This window comes from Symphalangus syndactylus, chromosome 23 (assembly GCF_028878055.3).
Source record: "Symphalangus syndactylus isolate Jambi chromosome 23, NHGRI_mSymSyn1-v2.1_pri, whole genome shotgun sequence".
Lineage (NCBI taxonomy): Eukaryota > Metazoa > Chordata > Mammalia > Primates > Hylobatidae > Symphalangus > Symphalangus syndactylus.
This window is the reverse complement of record NC_072445.2, coordinates 39059445-39080719: the sequence shown is the minus strand read 5'-3', so window position 1 is coordinate 39080719 and position 21275 is coordinate 39059445. Positions and strand designations below refer to the sequence as shown.

General features: G+C 44.8%; 1 protein-coding gene and 1 long non-coding RNA gene across 2 annotated transcripts; both read left to right on the top strand.

The window, feature by feature from the left end:
• Nucleotides 1-7637: 7637 nt before the first annotated feature.
• Nucleotides 7638-10136, top strand: LOC134735788 (endogenous retrovirus group K member 25 Env polyprotein-like). Its single transcript, XM_063633193.1, has one exon. The coding sequence runs from the start codon at nt 8116-8118 to the stop codon at nt 10045-10047; it is 1932 nt and encodes a 643-aa protein (XP_063489263.1). The 5' UTR covers nt 7638-8115; the 3' UTR covers nt 10048-10136.
• A 7849-nt stretch (nt 10137-17985) lies between these two features.
• LOC134735702 (uncharacterized) lies at nt 17986-20281 on the top strand. The gene is made up of 2 exons (XR_010119082.1): nt 17986-18086; nt 19888-20281. It is a non-coding gene; the product is annotated as an uncharacterized lncRNA (long non-coding RNA).
• Nucleotides 20282-21275: the final 994 nt, after the last annotated feature.

Below are 21275 nucleotides of genomic sequence, written 5' to 3'. Positions count from 1 at the left end.
GTTTGTCAAAGATCAGATGGTTGTAGATGTGTGGTATTATTTCTGAGGGCTCTGTTCTGTTCCATTGGTCTAGATCTCTGTTTTGGTACCAGCACCATGCTGTTTTGGTTACTGTAGCCTTGTAGTATAGTTTACAGTCAGGTAGCATGATGCCTCCAGCTTTGTTCTTTTTCTTAGGATTGTCTTGGCAATGCAGGCTCTTTTTTGGTTCCATATAAACTTTAAAGTAGTTTTTTCCAATTCTATGAAGAAAGTCATTGGTAGCTTGATGGGGATGGCATTGAATCTATAAATTACCTTCAGCAGTATGGCCATTTTCACGATATTGATTCTTCCTATTCATGACCATGGAATGTTCTTCCATTTGTTTGTGTCCTCTTTAACTTTGTTGAGCAGTGGTTTGTAGTTCTCCTTGAAGAGGTCCTTCACATCCCTTGTAAGTTGGATTCGTAGGTATTTTATTCTCTTTGAAGCAATTGTGAATGGGAGTTCACTCATGATTTAATTGTGAATGGGAGTTCACTCATGATTTGGCTCTCTGTTATTGGTGTATAGGAATGCTTGTGATTTTTGCACACTGATTTTGTATCCTGAGACTTTGCTGAAGTTGCTCATCAGCTTAAGGAGAAAATCTCCCTTTTGTAAGGCTAAATGTGGTCAACACACAATCCAATCACAGTAGTGATTATTCCATCATGAGTTTTAGAAGGCATGTACAACAGGAGATGATACGTATTCTTAGGGGCTAACCTCGAATTTTATTTGCCATATTCACCCCTCTGGCTACCAGTAATTCAGGTCCCTATCAAATGAAAAATATATTAACCCCTTTCCAAGGTCCCCCCAAAGTCTCATCCAATTACAGCCTCAGGTCAAGTCTAACATCCTACCTAAATCTTGTTAGTTCAAAGACCAAATTATCAGCGCCTTCATACCAATTACAGGACCTGGAGGTGTGAGACTCAGGAACTTGACAGAATGTCCAGTTACAACTGCTGACAGAGTAATGAAATGAGTTTATTAATATCTTATCCAGGGGACCAAGTGTGTAAATGTCATTGAATCCCTGGGGATAGAGACAGGGAAGAACAGGAGTCTGATGAAATTTACAGTCATTTAACTATAAACGCTGGATGATGTTTTTTTCTTTTAACCCACAACTAACTTTGCTGGCAGGCCATTGAGAAGACAGAAATAAAAATGAAGTCATTATTATTAATGTCATCTGCACTCAACTTATTTATTTCATATACTTACATAGTATATACCAGAATATTTTATAAAATTAATTTTGACTCCAGTGAATTTATATTCTAGATGTTGATTTCACTGTCTTAATCCATTTTCCATTGCTTGTAATAGAATACTTGAAACTGAGTAATTTATAAAGAAACAATATTTCTTTTTTCTTTTTTCTTTTTTGAAATGGAGGCTCACTTGCTCTGTTGCCCAGGCTGGAGTGCAGTGGCACAATCTTGGCTCAGTGCCATCTCTGCTTTCCAGATTCAAGTGAGTCTCCTGACTCAGCGTCCAGAGTAGCTTGAATTACAGGCATGTGCCACCACACTGAGCTAATTTTTGTATTGTTAGTAGTGATGGGGTTTCACCATGTTGGCCAGGCTGGTCTCAAACTCCTGACCTCAAGTGATCCACCCACCTTGGCCTCCCAAAGTGCTGGGATTACAGGCATGAGCCACCATGCCTGGCCTAAAATTTATTTCTTATAGTTCTGGAGGCTGGGAAGTCCAAGAGCGTGCTGCCAGCATCTTGTAATTGCCTTCTTGCTTGTGGGGACCCCCTGCAGAGTCTTGATGCTGTGGGGAAAAGAAAGAGAGATCAGCCTGTTACTGTGTCTATATAGAAGGAAGTAGACATAAGAGACTCCATTTAGTTCTGTATTTGAGATGCTGTTGATCTGTGACCCTACCCCCAACCTTGTCCTTGCAAGAGACATGTGCTGTGGTGACTTAAGGTTAAAAGGATTTTGGGCGGTGCAGAATGTGCTTTGTTAAACAAGTGCCTAAAGGCTGCTTATGGTTAAAGGTCATCACCATTCTCTTAAATCTAGAGAGAAAGAAATACATTTGTCTCCTGCCCGTCCCTGGGCGATGGAACAACTCCAGGTAAAACCCTTTGTGTGCTTTATTTACTGAGTAAGGAGAAAACCGCCTTTAGGAATAAGGTGGGGCTTGCTGGAACAATACTGCTAAAAGGTTTATGGAGATGTTCGCATATACATCTCAAGGCACAGCATCTTCTTTTAAACTTATTGATGTTACAAGGATTTTTGTACATATGTCTTACTGCTGATTTCCTCCCTACAATGATCCTATTGTCCAGTCACTCCCTTATCTTTTTGATGGTAAAGATAATTATGAATAAATACTAAGGGAACTCAGAGGCCGGGGCCGGTGTGGGTCCTCTGTAAGCACAGCACTTGTCCCCTGGGCCCCGCTTTGCTTTCTCTACACTTTGTCTTTGTGTCTTATTCCTTTCCTCAAGTTTTTCATCCCACCTAACGAGAAGCACCCACAGGTGTGGAGGGGCAGGCCACCCCTTCATCTGGCGCTCAACGTGGAGGCGCTTTTCTCTAAGGTGAAGGTACGCTGGAGCGTGGTCATTGAGGACAAGTCGACGAGAGACTCCCGAGTATGTCTACAGTCAGCCTTGCGGTAAGCTTGTGCGCTCAGAAGAACCTAGGGTAACAATGGGACAAACTAAAAGTAAATATGCCTCTTATCGCAGCTTTATAAAAATTCTCTTAAAAAGAGGGGGAGTTAAAGTGTCTACCAAAAATCTAAATACGCTCTTTCAAACAATAGAACAGTTTTGTCCATGGTTTTCAGAACAGGGAACTTTAGATCTAAAAGATTGGGAAAAAATTGGCAAGTAGGGAAGGTAAAATCATTCCACTTACAGTATGGAATGATTGGGTCATTATTAAAGTAGCTTTAGAACCGCTGCAAACAGAAGAAGATAGCGTTCCAGTTTCCGATGTCCCTAAAAGCTGTGCAGTAGATTGTGAAAAAGAGGCAGGGATAGAGTCCCGGAAAAGAAAAGAAGGTTCACACTGTAAATGTGTAGCAGAGCTGGTAATGGCTCGGTCAACGCAAAATGTTGACAATAATCAATTACAGGAGGTAATATATCCTGAAACGTTAAAATTAGAGGAAAAAGATCCAGAATTGACAGAGCCATCAGAGTCTAAACCACGAGGGCCAACTCCTCTTACAACAGCTCAGATGCCTGCAACCTTAGAACCTCAAATGCAGGTTAAACAAGTACAAACTCCAAAAAAAGATCAAGTAGAAAAAGATAGAGTCTCTGTCATGTCAATACCAATCCAAATACAGTGTCCACAATATCAGCAGGTAGAAAGTAAGATCCAGCCGCCTGTAGCCTATCAATACTGACCGCCAGCTGAACTGCAGTATTGGCAGCCTCCAGAAAATCTGTATGGACAGCCAGGAGCATTTCCAGTGCCACAGGGCAGGGTGCCATATCCTCAGCCGCCCACCATGAGACTTAATCCTACAGCACCGCCTAGTACACAGGGTAGTGCAATACATAAAATTATTGATGAGGCAAGAAAACAGGGAGATATTGAGGCGTGGCAATTCCCAGTAATATTAGAAGCAAGACCACCTGGAGAAGGGGCCCAAGAGGGAGAGCCTCCCGTAGCTGAAGCCAGATATCAGTCCTTTTCTATAAAAATGCTAAAAGAGATGAAAGAAGGAGTAAAACAGTATGGACCCAACTCTCCTTACATGAGAACATTATTAGATTCCATTGCTCATGGACATAGACTCATTCCTTATGATTGGGAGATTCTGGCAAAATCATCACTCTCACCCTCTCAATTTTTACAATTTAAGACTTGGTGGATTGATGGGGCACAAGTACAGGTCCGAAGAAATAGGACTGCCAATCCTCCAATTAACATAGATGCAGATCAACTATTAGGAATAGGTCAAAATTGGAGCACTGTTGACCAAGAAGCAATAATGCCAAATGAGGCCATTGAGCAAATCAGGGCTATCTGCCTTAGGGCCTGGGAGAAAATCCAAGACCCAGGAACCGCCTGCCCTTCCTTTAATACAATAAGACAAGGCTCTAAAGAGCCATACCCTGATTTTGTAGCAAGACTTCAAGATGCTGCTCAAAAGTCAATTACCGATGAGAATGCCCGTAAAGTCATAGTGGAATTGATGGCATATGAAAACGCCAATCCGGATTGTCAATCAGCCATTAAGCCATTAAAAGGAAAGGTTCCCGCAGGATCAGATGTAATCTCAGAGTATGTTAAAGCATGGGACGGAATTGGAGGAGCTATGCATAAAGCTATGCTTATGGCTCAGGCAATCACAGGAGTTGCTTTAGGAGGACAAGTGAAAACATTTGGGGGAAAATGTTATAATTGTGGTCAAATTGGTCATCTAAAAAAGAATTGCCTAGTCACAAATAAGCCAAATGTAACTACTCAAGCTACTACAACAACAGATAAAGGGCCACCTGGCCTATGTCCAAGATGTAAAAAGGGAAAACATTGGGGTAATCAATGTCATTCTAAATTTGATAAAAATGGGCAACCACTGTTGGGAAACGAGAGGAGGGGCCAGCCTCAGGCCCCGCAACAAACTGGGGCATTCCAAATTAAACCCTTTGTTCCTCAGGGTTTTCAGGAACAACAACCCCCACTGTCGCAAGTGTCTCAGGGATTAAGCCAGTTATCACAATACAGCAATTATCCCCCGCCACAAGTGGCAATGCAGCAGTAGATTTGTGTACTTTACAAGCAGTCTCTCTGCTTCCAGGGGAGCCTCCACAAAAAATCCCCACAGGGGTATACGGCCCATTGCCTGAGGGGACTGTAGGACTAATCTTAGGAAGATCAAGTTTAAATCTAAAAGGAGTTCAAATTCATACTGGTGTGGTTAACTCAGACTATGAAGGTGAAATTCAATTGGTTATTAGTTCCTCAATTCCTTGGAGTGCCAGTCCAGGAGACAGGATCGCTCAATTATTACTCCTACCTTATATTAAAATTGGAAACAGTGAGATAAAAAGAACAGGAGGGTTCGGAAGCACTGATCTGGCAGGAAAGGCTGAATACTGGGCAAGTCTGGTCTCTGAGAGCAGACCTGTGTGTAAGGCCATTATTCAAGGAAAACAGTTTGAAGGGTTGGTAGACACAGGAGCAGATATCTCTGTAATTGCTTTAAATCAGTGGCCAAAAAATTGGCCTAAACAAAAGGCTGTAACAAAACTTGTCGGCGTAGGCACAGCTTCAGAAGTGTATGAAAGTACAATGATTTTACATTGTTTAGGGCCAGATAATCAAGAAAGTACTGTTCAGCCAATGATTACTTCAATTCCTATTAATCTATGGGGTCGAGATTTGTTACAACAATGGGGTGCAGAAATCATTATGCCCGCTCCATTATACAGCCCCATGAGTCAAAAAATCATGACTAAGATGGGATATATACCAGGGAAGGGATTAGGAAAAAATGAAAATGGCATTAAAGTCCCAATTGAGACTGAGAAAAATCAACAAAGAAAAGGAATAGGGTGTCCTTTTTAGGGGCGGCCACTGTAGAGCCTCCTAAACCCATTCCATTAACTTGGAAAGCAGAAAAGCCAGTATGGGTTAATCAGTGGCCGCTACCAAAGCAAAAACTGGAGGCTTTACACTTATTAGCAAAGGAACAATTAGAAAAGGGACACATTGAGCCTTCATTCTCACCCTGGAATTCTCCTGTATTTGTAATTCAGAAAAAGTCAGGCAAATGGCGTATGTTAATGGACTTAAGAGCCATAAACGCTGTAATTCAACCCATGGGGCCTCTCCAACCTGGATTGCCCTCTCCGGCCATGATCCCAAAAGACTGGCCTTTAATTATAATTGATCTAAAGGATTGCTTTTTTACCATTCCTCTGGCAGAGCAAGATTGTGAAAAATTTGCCTTTACTATACCAGCCATAAATAATAAAGAACCCGCCACCAGGTTTCAGTGGAAAGTATTACCTCAGGGAATGCTTAATAGTCCAACTATTTGTCAAACTTTCGTAGGTCAAGTCCTTCAACCAGTTAGAGACAAATTTTCAGATTGTTATATCATTCACTATATTGATGATATTTTATGTGCTGCAGAAACAAGAGACAAATTAATTGACTGTTACACATTTCTGCAAGCAGAGGTTGCCAACACAGGACTAACAATAGCATCTGATAAGATCCAAACCTCTACTCCTTTTCATTATTTGGGGATGCAAATAGAAAATAGAAAAATTAAGCCACAAAAAATAGAAATAAGAAAAGACACGTTAAAAACACTAAATGATTTTCAAAAATTGTTAGGCGATATTAATTGGATTCGGCCAACTCTAGGCATTCCTACCTATGCCATGTCAAATTTGTTCTCTATCCTAAGAGGAGATCCAGACTTAAATAGTAAAAGAGTATTAACCCCAGAGGCAACAAAAGAAATTAAATTAGTGGAAGAAAAATTCAGTCAGCGCAAATAAATAGAATAGATTCTTTAGCTCCACTCCAACTTTTAATTTTTGCCACTGCACATTCTCCAACAGGCATCATTGTTCAAAATACTGATCTTGTGGAGTGGTCATTCCTTCCTCACAGTACAATTAAGACTTTTACATTGTACTTGGACCAAATAGCTACATTAATTGGTCAGACAAGATTACGAATAATAAAATTGTGTGGTAACGACCCAGACAAAATAGTTGTTCCTTTAACCAAGGAACAAGTTAAACAAGCCTTTATCAATTCTGGTGCATGGCAAATTGGCCTTGCTGATTTTGTGGGAATTATTGATAATCATTACCCAAAATCAAAAATCTTCCAGTTTTTAAAATTGACTACTTGGATCTTACCTAAAATTACCAGACATGAACCTTTAGAAAATGCTCTGACAGTATTTACTGATGGTTCCAGCAATGGAAAAGCCGCCTACACAGGGCCAAAGGAGCGAGTAATCAAAACTCAATATCAATCAGCTCAGAGGGCAGAGTTGATTGCAGTCATTACAGTGTTAGAAGATTTTAATCAACCTGTTAATATTATATCAGATTCTGCATATGTAATACAGGCTACAAGGGATGTTGAGACAGCTCTAATTAAATATAGCATGGATGATCAGTTAAACCAGCTGTTCAATTTGTTACAACAAACTGTAAGAAAAAGGAATTTCCCATTTTATATTACTCATATTCGAGCACATACTAATGTACCAGGACCTTTAACTGAAGCAAATGAAAAAGCTGACTTACTGGTATCCTCTGCATTCATAAAAGCACAAGAACTTCATGCTTTGACTCATGTAAATGCAGCAGGGTTAAAAAACAAATTTGATGTCACGTGGAAACAGGCAAAAAATATTGTACAACATTGTACCCAGTGTCAAGTACTACACCTGCCCACCCAAGAGGCAGGAGTTAATCCCAGAGGTCTGTGTCCTAACTCATTATGGCAAACGGATGTTACCCATGTACCTTCATTTGGAAAATTATCATATGTTCATGTAACAGTTGATACTTATTCACATTTCATATGGGCAAAATGCCAGACAGGAGAAAGTACTTCCCATGTTAAAAAACATTTATTAACTTGTTTTGCTGTGATGGGAGTTCCAGAAAAAATTAAAACTGACAATGGACCAGGTTATTGTAGTAAAGCTTTCCAAAAATTCTTAAATCAGTGGAATATTACACATACAACAGGAATTCCTTATAATTCCCAAGGACAGGCCATAGTTGAAAGAACTAATAGAACACTCAAAACTCAGTTAGTTAAACAAAAAAAAGGGGGAGACGGTAAGGAGTGTACCTCTCCTCAGATGCAGCTTAATCTAGCACTCTATACTTTAAATTTTTTAAACATTTATAGAAATCAGACTACTACTTCTGCAGAACAACATCTTACGGGTAAAAAGAACAGTCCACATGAAGGAAAACTGATTTGGTGGAAAGACAACAAAAATAGGACATGGGAGATAGGGAAGGTGATAACCTGGGGAAGAGGTTTCGCTTGTGTTTCACCAGGAGAAAATCAGCTTCCTGTTTGGATACCCACTAGACATTTGAAGTTCTACAATGAACCCATCGGAGATGCAAAGAAAAGCGCCTCCACGGAGACGGAAACACCGCAATCGGGCACCATTGACTCGCAGGATGAATCAAGTGGTGATATTAGAAAAACAGATGAAGTCACCACGCACCAAGAAGGCAGAGCTGCCAACCTGGGCACAGTTAAAGAAGCTGACACTGTTAGCTAGAAAAAGCCTAGCTAGCACAAAGGTGACACAAACCTCAGAAAAAATGCTGTTTGCAGCTTTAATGGTTGTATCAACAGTGGTAAGTCTCCCCATGCCTGCAGGAGCAGCTGCAGCTAATTATACCTACTGGGCCTATGTGCTTTTCCCGCCCTTAATTCGGGCAGTCACTTGGATGGATAACCCCATTGAAGTATATGTTAATAATAGTGTGTGGGTAGCTGGTCCCACAGATGATCGTTGCCCTGCAAAACCGGAGGAAGAAGGAATGATGATAAATATTTCCACTGGGTATCGTTATCCTCCTATATGTCTCGGGAGAGCACCAGGATGTTTAATGCCTGCTATCCAAAATTGGTTGGTAGAAGTATCTACTCTCAATCCCACCAGTAGATTTACTTATCATATGGTAAGCGGTATGTCACTCAAACCACAGGTAAACTATTTACAAGACTTCTCTTATCAAAGGTCATTAAAATTTAGGCCAAAAGGAAAACCTTGCCCCAAGGAGATTTCCATAGAAACAAAAGATTTAGTTTGGGAAGAATGTGTGGCCGATAGTGCCGTGATTTTACAAAACAACACATTTGGAACTGTTATAGATTGGGCACCTCGAGGTCAATTCTACCACGATTGCACAGGACAAACTCAATTCTGTCCCAGTGCACTAGTGAGCCCAACTGTTGATAGTGACTTAACAGAAAATTTAGACAAACATAGGCACAAAAAATTTCAGTCTTTCTACCCTTGGAAATGGGGAGAAAAGGGAACCTCTACTCCAAGACCAAAAATAATAAGTCCGGTTTTTGGTCCTGAACATCCAGAATTGTGGAGGCTTACTGTGGCTTCATACCAACTTAGAATTCGGTCTGGGAACCAAACTATAGAAACAAGAGATTATGAAACATTTTACTCTATCAACCTAAATTCCAGTCTAACAGTTCCTCTACTAAGTTGTGTAAAACCCCCTTATATGTTAGTCATAGGAAAGGTAGTTATTAAACCAGACTCCCAAACTATAACATGTGAAAATTGCAGATTGTTTACTTACACTGATTCGACTTTTGATTGGCAGCACCGTATTCTGCTTGTGAGTGCAAGAGAAGGCGTGTGGATCCCTGTGTCCATGGATCGACCATGGGAGGCCTTGCCATCCATTCATATTTTGACTGAAGTATTAAAAGGCATTTTAAATAGATCCAAAAGATTTATTTTTACTTTAATTGCAGTGATTACGGGATTGATCGCAGTCACAGCTACAGCCGCTGTGGCAGGAGTCGCATTGTACTCTTCTGTTCAGACAGTAAGCTTTGTTGACAATTGGCAAAAGAATTCCACAAGGTTGTGGAATTCACAATCTGGTATCGATCAAAAATTGGCTAATCAAATTAATGACCTTAGACAAACTGTCATTTGGATGGGAGATAGGCTCGTGAGCTTGGAACATCGTTTCCAGTTACAGTGTGACTGGAATACGTCAGATTTTTGTATTACACCCCAAGTTTATAATGAGTCTAGACATCACTGGGACATGGTAAGATGCCATTTACAGGGAAGAGAAGATAATCTCACTTTAGACATTTCTAAATTAAAAGAACAAATTTTTGAAGCCTCTCAGAGTCACTTAAATGTTGTGCCTGGAGCTGAGGCATTAGATCAAGTGGCAAAAAATCTTTATGGATTAAACCCCACGACTTGGATTAAGTCTATTGGAAACTCTACTGCAGTAAATTTTGGAATTATGTGTCTCTGATTAATCGGTTTGTTTTTAGTGTGCCGGACCAGTCGAAGAATCCTGTGCCAAAATCGAGAGAACGAACAAGCCTTCATCGCCATGGCACATTTATATAGAGGGAAAGGGAGGGAGAATGTTGCGGGAAGTCAGGGACCTTGAACTGAGGGACTGACTGAAGCCACAGCAGAAAAGCATAAAATATGAAGATTTCATGGACATTTTATTAGTTCTCCAAAATTTATACTTTTGTAATTTCTTATGTCTTTACGTTAATCTCTTGATCCCATCATCTTCTTTGTAAGCTGAGGAGGATATATGTCACCTCAGGACCCTGTGATGATTGCCTTAACCACACAAATTGTTTGTAGAGGACGTGTGTTTGAACAATACGAAAACTGGGCATCTTGAAAAAAAAGAATGAGATAACAGCGGTGTTCAGGAAACAAGGGAGGTAACCTTGAACTGGCCGCCAGCGAGCCGGACGGAACAGAGCCATATCTTTTCTCCTTTTGCACACAAATAGGAGAGATATCGCTGAATTCTTTTTCTCAGCAAGGAATATCCCTGAGAAAGAGAATGCGCTCTGAGGGTAGGCCTATAAACGACCCCCTTGGAGGCGTGCCACCTTTTACGGTTGAAGCCGAAGGGATGAAATAAGCCCCGGCCTCCTGTAGTGCTCCCAGGCTTATTAGGATGAGGAAATTCCCACCTAATAAATTTTGGCCAGTCAGGTTGTCTGCTCTCAAACCCTATTTCCTGATAAAATGCTATCAATGACTATGCGTGCCCAAAAATTTCGTTGGCAATTTTTTTTTTTATTAATTTTTTTTGCATACAAAAACAATAATCACTTTCTAAAAATACATACAAACAAAAAGATGCGTATCAAACATATTAGGAAGGTTGCACATGGGAAGTCGGGGAATAGAAATGGGGGTGGGAGTTAAAATAAATGAGAGAGGGACTTTATATGGATCAGTGATAATAACTCAATCCTCTATTTGACAAAGAAGAGGGAGAAGGAAGAGGAAGAAAAAGAAAGTGGGATAAAGGATCAGAAAGGGAGGAAAATAGAAAAAATTAGAGTATGACTCCAGGGTAGACCTGTTTTGTTGTCATTGAGTTGGTTGCTTGGTTTGTCTGTTGTATTCTTCATGTTTCGCCAAGTTGGCCAGACTGGTCTCCAACTCCTAGCCCGAAGTGATCAACCCGCCTCGCCCCCCAGAGTGCCAGGACCACAGGCGTGAGCCACCACGTCCAGCCCCCACATTGCTTCTGGCCTCCGTGGTAGACCTCCCAGATGGAGCGGCCAGGCAGAGGAGCCCCTCACTTCTACCCAGACACGGGGCGGCCGGGCAGAGGGGCTCCTCACTTCCCAGATGGGGCGGCCAGGCAGAGACACTCCTCACTTCTTCCCAGACGATAGGTGGCCGGGCAGAGGCGCTCCTCACTTCCCAGACGATGGGTGGTCGGGCAGAGGCGCTCCCCACTTCCCAGACAATGGGTGGCTGGGCAGAGGTGCTCCTCACCTCCCAGACGATGGGTGGCCGGGCAGAGGCACTCCTCACTTCCCAGATGGGGCAGCTGGGCAGAGGCGCTCCTCACTTTCCAGATGATGGGTGGCCGGGCAGAGGCGCTCCTCACCTCCCAGACGATGGGTGGCCGGGCAGAGGCGCTCCTCACCTCCCAGACGGGGCAGCCGGGCAGAGGCGCTCCTCACTTCTTCCCGACAGGGTGGCCGGGCAGAGGCGTTCCTCACTTCTTCCCGGACGGGGCGGCCGGGCAGAGGTGCTCCTCACTTCTTCCCGGACGGGGCGCCCGGGCAGAGGCGCTCCTCACTTCTTCCCGGACGGGGCGGCCGGGCAGAGGCGCTCCTCACTTCCCAGACGGGGCAGCCGGGCAGAGGCGCTCCTCACTTCTTCCCGGACGGGGTGGCCGGGCAGAGGCGCTGCTCACTTCCCAGACGGGGCGGCTGGGCAGAGGCGCTCCTCACTTCCCAGACGGGGCGGCCGGGCAGAGGCGCTCCTCACTTCCCAGACGGTGGGTGGCCGGGCAGAGGCGCACCTCACTTCCCAGACGATGGGTGGCCGGGCAGAGGCGCTCCTCACTTCTTCCCGGATGGGGCGGCCGGGCAGAGGCGCTCCTCACTTCTTCCTGGACGGGGCACCCGGGCAGAGGCGCTTCTCACTTCCCAGACGGGGCGGCCGGGCAGAGGCGCTCCTCACTTCTTCCCGGACGGGGGCGGCCGGGCAGAGGCGCTCCTCACTTCTTCCCGGACGGGGCGGCCGGGCAGAGGCGCTCCTCACTTCTTCCCGGACGGGGCGGCCGGGCAGAGGCGCTCCTCACTTCCCAGACGGGGCGGCCGGGCAGAGGCGCTCCTCACTTCTTCCCAGACGGGGGCGGCCGGGCAGAGGCGCTCCTCACTTCTTCCCGGACGGGGCGGCCGGGCAGAGGCACTCCTCACTTCCTCCCAGACGGGGCGGCCGGGCAGAGGCGCTCCTCACCTCCCAGACGATGGGAGGCCGGGCAGAGGCGCTCCTCACTTCCCAGACGATGGGTGGCCAGGCAGAGGCGTTCCTCACTTCCCAGACGGGGCGGCCGGGCAGAGGCGCTCCTCACTTCCCAGACGGTGGGTGGCCGGGCAGAGGCGCTCCTCACTTCCCAGACGGTGGGTGGCCGGGCAGAGGCGCTCCTCACTTCCCAGACGGTGGGTGGCCGGGCAGAGGCGCTCCTCACTTCCCAGACGGGGCGGCCGGGCAGAGGCGCTCCTCACTTCCCAGACGGTGGGTGGCCGGGCAGAGGCGCTCCTCACTTCCCAGACGGGGCGGCCAGGCAGAGGCGCTCCTCACTTCCCAGACGGTGGGTGGCCGGGCAGAGGCGCTCCTCATTTCTTCCCGGACGGAGCGGCCGGGCAGAGGCGCTCCTCACTTCCCAGACGGGGCGGCCGGGCAGAGGCGCTCCTCACTTCTTCCCGGACGGGGCGGCCGGGCAGAGGCGCTCCTCACTTCTTCCCGGACGGGGCGGCCGGGCAGAGGCGCTCCTCACTTCCCAGACGGGGCGGCCGGGCAGAGGCGCTCCTCACTTCTTCCCGGACGGGGCGGCCGGGCAGAGGCACTCCTCACTTCCTCCCAGACGGGGCGGCCGGGCAGAGGCGCTCCTCACCTCCCAGACGATGGGTGGCCGGGCAGAGGCGCTCCTCACTTCCCAGACGGGGCCGCCGGGCAGAGGCGCTCCTCACTTCCCAGACGGTGGGTGGCCGGGCAGAGGCGCTCCTCACTTCCCAGACGGTGGGTGGCCGGGCAGAGGCGCTCCTCACTTCCCAGACGGTGGGTGGCCGGGCAGAGGCGCTCCTCACTTCCCAGACGGGGCGGCCAGGCAGAGGCGCTCCTCACTTCCCAGATGGTGGGTGGCCGGGCAGAGGCGCTCCTCACTTCCCAGACGGGGCGGCCGGGCAGAGGCGCTCCTCACTTCCCAGACGGTGGGTGGCCGGGCAGAGGCGCTCCTCATTTCTTCCCGGACGGGGCGGCCGGGCAGAGGCGCTCCTCACTTCCCAGACGGGGCGGCCGGGCAGAGGCGCTCCTCACTTCTTCCCAGACGGGGCGGCCGGGCAGAGGCACTCCTCACTTCTTCCCGGACTGGGCGGCCGGGCAGAGGTGCTCCTCACTTCTTCCCGGACGGGGCGCCCGGGCAGAGGCGCTCCTCACTTCTTCCCGGATGGGGCGCCCGGGCAGAGGCGCTCCTCACTTCTTCCCGGAAGGGGTGGCCGGGCAGAGGCGCTGCTCACTTCCCAGACGAGGTGGCCGGGCAGAGGCACTCCTCACTTCCCAGACGGGGCGGCCGGGCAGAGGCGCTCCCCACCTTCCAGATGGGGCGGCGGCCGGGCAGGGGCTGCAATCCCAGCACCCTGGCAGGCCAAGGCAGGTGGCCGGGGGGTAGAGGCTGCCGCAAGGCCAGACCATGCCACCGCACTCCAGCCCGGGCAACACCGAGCACTGGGTGAGCGAGACTCCGTCTGTAGTCCCAGTACCTCGGGAGGCTGAGGCGGGCAGAGCACTAGGCGTCAGGAGCTGGCGAGCAGCGTGGCCAAGATGGCGAACGCGTGCCTGCATCCAAAGGAGAAAAGGCAGGCAGCGGTGGCGCGCGCCGGCAGTCCCAGGCAGTCCGCGGCGCGGGCAGCAGCAAGCCCAGTAGATTGTAGCCTGGGCCAGAGAGGGAAAGAAAGAAAGAAGAAAGAAAGAAAGAAAGAGAGAAAGAAAGAAAGAAAGAAAGAAAGGAAGGAAGGAAGGAAGGAAGGAAGGAAGGAAGGAAGGAAGGAAGGAAGGAAGGAAGGGGCAATTTTTAATTTCAATTTTAACACCGCCCTGTGAACTCATCCTGCCTCCACTTGCTTTGTGATATTCTATTACCTTGTGACGTATGTAATCTCGGTATCGTGATGACAATGGTAGTTTTGTTGAAAAGAAAAGGGGGAATTGTGAGGAAAAGAAAGAGAGATCAGCCTGTTACTGTGTCTATATAGAAGGAAGTAAACATAAGAGACTCCATTTAGTTCTGTATTTGAGATGCTGTTGATCTGTGACCCTACCCCCAACCTTGTCCTTGCAAGAGACATGTGCTGTGGTGACTTAAGGTTAAAAGGATTTTGGGCGGTGCAGAATGTGCTTTGTTAAACAAGTGCCTAAAGGCTGCTTATGGTTAAAGGTCATCACCATTCTCTCAAATCTAGAGAGAAAGAAAAACATTTGTCTCCTGCCCGTCCCTGGGCGATGGAACAACTCCAGGTAAAACCCTTTGTGTGCTTTATTTACTGAGTAAGGAGAAAACCGCCTTTAGGAATAAGGTGGGGCTTGCTGGAACAATACTGCTAAAAGGTTTATGGAGATGTTCGCATATACATCTCAAGGCACAGCATCTTCTTTTAAACTTATTGATGTTACAAGGATTTTTGTTCATATGTCTTACTGCTGATTTCCTCCCTACAATGATCCTATTGTCCAGTCACTCCCTTATCTTTTTGATGGTAAAGATAATTATGAATAAATACTAAGGGAACTCAGAGGCCGGGGCCGGTGTGGGTCCTCTGTAAGCACAGCACTTGTCCCCTGGGCCCCGCTTTGCTTTCTCTACACTTTGTCTTTGTGTCTTATTCCTTTCCTCAAGTCTTTCGTCCCACCTAATGAGAAGCACCCACAGGTGTGGAGGGGCAGGCCACCCCTTCAGATGGAGTTGAAGGCATCACATGACCAGGGGGCAAAGAGGGGTAGCTCAAGTATCTCTTTCTCTTATCAAGCCTTAATACTCCATCCTCATGACCTCATCTAATCCTAATTACTTTCCAAAAGGTTCCATCCCTGAAATATCATAGTTTGATCTTCCACCCTGTGAATACTGTTACAATGGAGATTAAGTTTCGGCATGAGTTTTAGAGGGGACAAACATTTAAGCCATAGCATTTCACCCCTGCCCTCCCCCACAAAACTCATATCTTTCTTCTTTGCAAATACATTCATTCCATCCTCAGAGCCCTAAAGTCTTAACTTGTTCTCATATCAACTCAGAAATAAAAAAAAAGTCCTATCTGTGAGCCTGTGAAATTAAAACCAGTTACCTACCTCCAAGATATAATGCTGAGAGAGGAGAAATAGGCCAGAAGAAAGGAGTTACAAGCCTCAAAGAAGTCCAAAACCCAACAGGAAAGACATTCAATTTTAAAGCTGGAAATACTATCTTTTGAGTCCGTGTCCTTCATCCTGAGCACACTGGAGCAGGAGTTGGGCCGTCAAGGCCTCTGGCAGTCTTGCCCCCATGGCTTTGGTGGTTGCAGCCCACATGTGGCTGTTCTCATGGATTAGAGTCAGGCGCCTTGTCTTTCTGACTTTTCCTAAACATCCCTCTTTTTAAACAACCAGCTATTTTCTTTAGGACAAGAATTTGCCATACGAGATCCTTTCTAATATAAAATCTCTTTTCTTTATAACCTTCTTTGCATAGCTAGGGTCCACGGTTGATATCATAGGAACTAAAAGGTTTGACATATTACCAAACCCAATAAAAAGTCCTAGCAGACCAGTAATAGTAAAACCAAGAAGTTACTTCTTGTTGGTAACTATTATCCTTGCTATAAGGATAATAATTAAGCAAAATACTATGGCGATTGAGATTCTTTGTCCAATATTCCACTGTGAGGGTGCTACAGTATACAGTCCTACTGCAAACAGTAGAGTGAGTATAACAGTTCCTGTAATGGTGATGTAGTAGATAATTTCCATCTAAAATTTTACCCACCAAGTACAGAATTTCCCTTTGGGGGTCTATGAAGTTACAAATGTAATCTCATGGATAATCAAAATCTCCCTGCAAATATGCATTAAAAAGAAGTTCTAGTATCTGGCAATGAATCTCGAGAGGAAAAGTAGAAGTGACTGAAAGCATCTGGTAAGGTAGGGGTGGGACTGAGTAGGATGAGTAGCCTTCAGTCATTTACTTAACTTTTGTGATTTTTAGCTTAAGATCTCCTATTTCTTCGCATTGATATCCAGGACATTTCTCTAAGCTGTCAGGGGTTGCTTCCTCAGCTTTCCAGGCTTTGACTCAAGTGTGATGTATCCAGCAGTTGATACCTGTAACTTTTACAACCAAGGCGGTTGAAAGGAGAATGGTGTAAGGCCCTTCCTGATTTGAGCTTAAGGAAGGAAAGGGAGAAAGGGAAGATTTTACCAATACCAAATACAGGGCCCCTCCACAGTAACAGCAGTTCGAGTTCCTGGAGCTGGGAGTTTGAGTCCCAGTACCCGTCAGTCCTGTTGGACCATTTGTGAGACTGGTTCTGAACTGGGTGACCTCCATCTCTGGGGGCAGTCTGATCTCCAGTGGTCCCCACCACAGGTTGGACAGAGGACCACATATAAACAGTGGGCCTGAAACCTGTTTTTATGAATAAAACTTTATTAGAACACAGCCGTATTATTTTAATTATATATTGCCTATGGCAGCTTTTGCTCTACAGTAACAGAACTGAATAATTATGAAAGAAACTGTATTACCTGAAAACCTAAAATATTTTCTATCGGTCTTGAAGAAAAATTTGCTGACCTCTGATCCAGGCAATCAACAAAACCATAAGATGATTTATAACATTTGGTGATTTCCATAGTGTAATCCTCCCACTGTAGCCAATTGCAAGTTACCAATCTGCTCTCACTGAATGCAGAGTTGGGAAGAGATATGCAGTAGATCACCCTTAAATAACATTTCCAATACACATTTACAATAGATGCAAATGACCTCAAGAACTAGAACAATTGTAACGTGGTAAAATAAGAAGTAATGAGTTTTTAGTATGTATCTCTTTTATTTTTAATACTAATTGTAAGTTTATACAATTTAATTTTTAATAATGTCTATGCTTAACAACTGACTTGAAAATTCATAGAACAATTGACTCTCGCAAGCTTGTAGGAGCTGGCTCCAGCACATCACTGCATGTCTGCTTAGAATAATTCTAGTTTCTTTAGTGTGTTGTATCCTCTTCCAGAATCTTCATGAAATACTATGTTTCAGCTTCCACTCACAGCTGTAGCTGGGATTTCCCTCTTTGTTTTTTATATCTACAGATCTCCCTTCTTGAATCTTTAGCTTTTATGTGTATTTTATTGTGATAATTTTCAAGCGTTTTATGTCTTTAGTGTAGACAGAGTATTCCCCAAAAGATCTCATGTTATAATATTGATGGGTAGTCTGATTTCTTGCATTTCTACCACTCATTCCCCACTCTGAAACTTAAATTCGTGTTGTTGCAGAAAATACCTGGTTCTTGTCATACAACCAGGAAAATTTAGGCACGGACATGTGGAAAAGTGAGTAGAACAGGGTTTATTGGGTGAAAAGGGGAAAACGAAAGAGGAACTCTCAGCAAAGCCTGAGGGAGTCCTGCTAGCAGGCCCCCACCTTACTGACTGAACACCAGGCCACCACATAGGAACTAAAGAGGTCGGGCTCTTCTCCTCTGCACGAAGTGGGAACTTCCCATGGCTCCACCCCGTGCTCCCAGTGCTCAGGTGGGTTGGAGATTCTCCAGGGACTCGCCCACTAATCTGCCTCCTGCATCTATCAGTGTTTTCACCCTCACCCTGAAGCTTCATTTATTGAACACTACAGATAGAAGTTATTGACGTTTTCTGACATGGCCTCATGATTGGTAGCAGGTATTAGGATTTCTTGCTTCTATCAAGGGACACCTACTCAGGTTTTGGCCCTGACAGCAAGTGGGACACTTTGGGAGGAGGAAAATAGTTGGAAGTTGGGTTTAAATTTGTATCAGTCAGGTTCCTGGCAGGAAAAGGATGGCAAACTCAAATTTGCTAATTTGAGGAGAGTTTAAATAAAAATTCCATTTACAAAGCTATGATCATCAGAGTGTAGGCAAACAATAGGGACAGAGAGGTAACCTGGGCTAGGGACAGCAGGTAGCAGGAGTCCTGTTACAACCTCAAGTGTGATGAGATGAGGGAAGAAAGCGATGAGGGGGCCCTGGAGTCAGAGAGTGCTGTGTCAAGAGAGTCACCTGACAGCATATGTGACCCTCTGGTTGAATAAAATTGTCAGCCTTCCATGACCTGCCCAGAGATGGAGTGTGGAGAAAATTAGCCCACTTCCTTCCTTTCCTCTGATCCCCTGATTATGCTCTTCATTGCTCATATCAAACTAGAAGCCAGGAGGTAATCCATGCAGGTCAGCTGCTGCTGGGAGCACGGAGCAAGTAAGAGAAGAATGGGAAATAAATATGAAGGACTAAATGGAAGAACTGTGGTTGGGATGGGGGAGCATGGAAACTAGGAGAAAAATGGTCATAGGTTGGAAGGGGAGAATCAGGTGTTGTAAACTCAAATCCATCAGTTGAATGGTTTTTCCTATTTTTGGAAGTTCAAAATCAAAAGTGATTTGGGAAGGAAGCTTATCATGAACTGACTGGACTTTAGGACTATGTATATTAAAAGTCATGGCTGTTTGTATAGAGTCAAATGTACCCCAATATCCCTTCCCTTTCCCCTTCTTTCCATCATCTTTTTTTCCCTCCTCCTCCTCCTTCTCTCTCTCTCTCCTGCGTATACATCTAAGGTGCAAAGATTTTGAATTACCCTAATGCTTGTTTCATTCCTCACTGTCATCATTGGTCCAAGCTTAGTTTTTTATTTATTTATTTTTTTAATTTTAATTTTAATTTTTTTTGAAACAGAGTCTTGCTCAATCACCCAGGCTGGAATGCAGTGGCATGATCTCAGCTCACTGTAACCTCCACCTCTCAGGTTCAAGCTATTCTTCTGCCTCAGTCTCCTGAGTAGCTGGGATTACAGGTGCATGCCACCATGCCCTGGTAATTTTTGTATTTTTTTAGTAGAGACAGGGTTTCACCATGTTGGCCAGGCTGTTCTCAAACTCCTGACCTCAGGTGGTTCACCCACCTTGCCTTCCAAAGTGCTGGGATTAGAGTTGTGAGCCACCGCGCCCAACCAGTTTATTAGTTTTAATTTGTTTTTTGTTTGTTTTCAATAATGTAATAGGCACTGGTGAATCTACCACCTGGCGCATAGATGAGAACGTAGACAATAACTTTATAATATATTCAATTCTATTCGGTCAAGCTTACTAATTGTGTTGTTTAGATCTTTTATATCCTACTTTTGCCTTCTTGACTTATAAAGAACCCAGAAACCTGTATTAAAATATCATACTATAAATGGTAGATTTATTGCTTTCTACCTAAATATTATATTAATTTTGATTAATGTCTTTGAGGATATTTTATTAGATGCACCTATATTTATAGCTGCTATGTTTTTCTTTTCCTTCTTTTTTTAGACAAAGTCTGGCTCTATCGCCCAGGCTGGAGTGCAGTGGTGCAATCTTGGCTCACTGCTATCTACGCCTCCTGGACTCAAGCCATCCTCCCACCTCCGCCTCCCAAGTAGCTGAGACTACAGACACACACCACCATGCCCAGCTAATTTTTGATTTTTGCAGAGGCAGGGTTTCACCATGTTGCCCAGACTGGTCTCGAAATCATAAGTTCAAGCGGTCCACCTGCCTCAGCCTCCCAAAGTGCTGGGATTACAGGTGTGAGCCCCTGTGCCCAGCCTCTGTTTTCCTTGACTAGGTGAATGTTTATCATTATATGAGTCTTTCTGTCCTACGATGCCTTTTTCCTTAAAATTTGTTTTTGACATTAATAAATAAACACCATTTTTTAGAATTAGTTTTTGCATGATATGTCCTTTCTATGTTTTACACTTAATCTCTGAAATGACTTTTATGCTTTAGGTCTGTGTCTTGCAAACAGTATAATCTGAATTTATGTTTTTGCATTCAATTTGTCAGTCTCTGTCTTGTGGTTAAAAGTTTAGTCTATTTGCATTTACTAAAATTAATGAGATGTATGGACCTTTAGATTATGATATTTTTCACTTTAATCTTTCCCATGATTTTACTGACTTTTTTATCCTGTTATCCCATGTCTAGAACCCATTCTAGCATGTGTATCAGGCCTGGGTATGCTGCCTGGAAGGTGGATTTATTTTGGCTCCTACTTTGGGATGTGTTTTCAATCTCTGTTAAGGTTTTGGTTGCTCATTTCTGACATCCTCCTTCACACAGGAAATACCCATACTCAGCCATTTGCAGATTTTGAAACATTGTTCTGGTTCTTTGCATATGGCCTGTCTCTTGACTCAACTCAACACCCCATGTCCTCACTCATGTTACTTTAGACCCAGCCTGTTAATATGGACTGCCTGTCTGCTTGTATTTTTTCAGAGAAACCTCTAAAAGAAGTTATCAATTTCTTTGAAACATTAACTTGATAGGTTCATTTTAAATCAGATAATCTATTGAAAATTATATGGGTGCTCTAAACTATACCCCCTGGATAATCTAACCTGTTAATAGTTTGAACAGATATCTTTTACAGCCAGAATAAGGATACTAGTTAATACCAGAGGACTAATCTATGGGTAGATCACTTCAAAATTTACTCTGAGAGCTTAAAAGGAAATATATTTTGTAGGGAAAGAAAGCATATTTTTCCAAGATCCAATCAGCAGTGAAGGCATCCTAATAGTATCCAGGATCCTCACATGTGAAGAAAAATGAACTAGGTAACAAATGAGAAGACTTACATACACTTAGTTCTTGCAGGAGGAAACGAACTATCTGGGCATGAAAAAGGTTGCTGGGCAAGATTGTGATTGAAG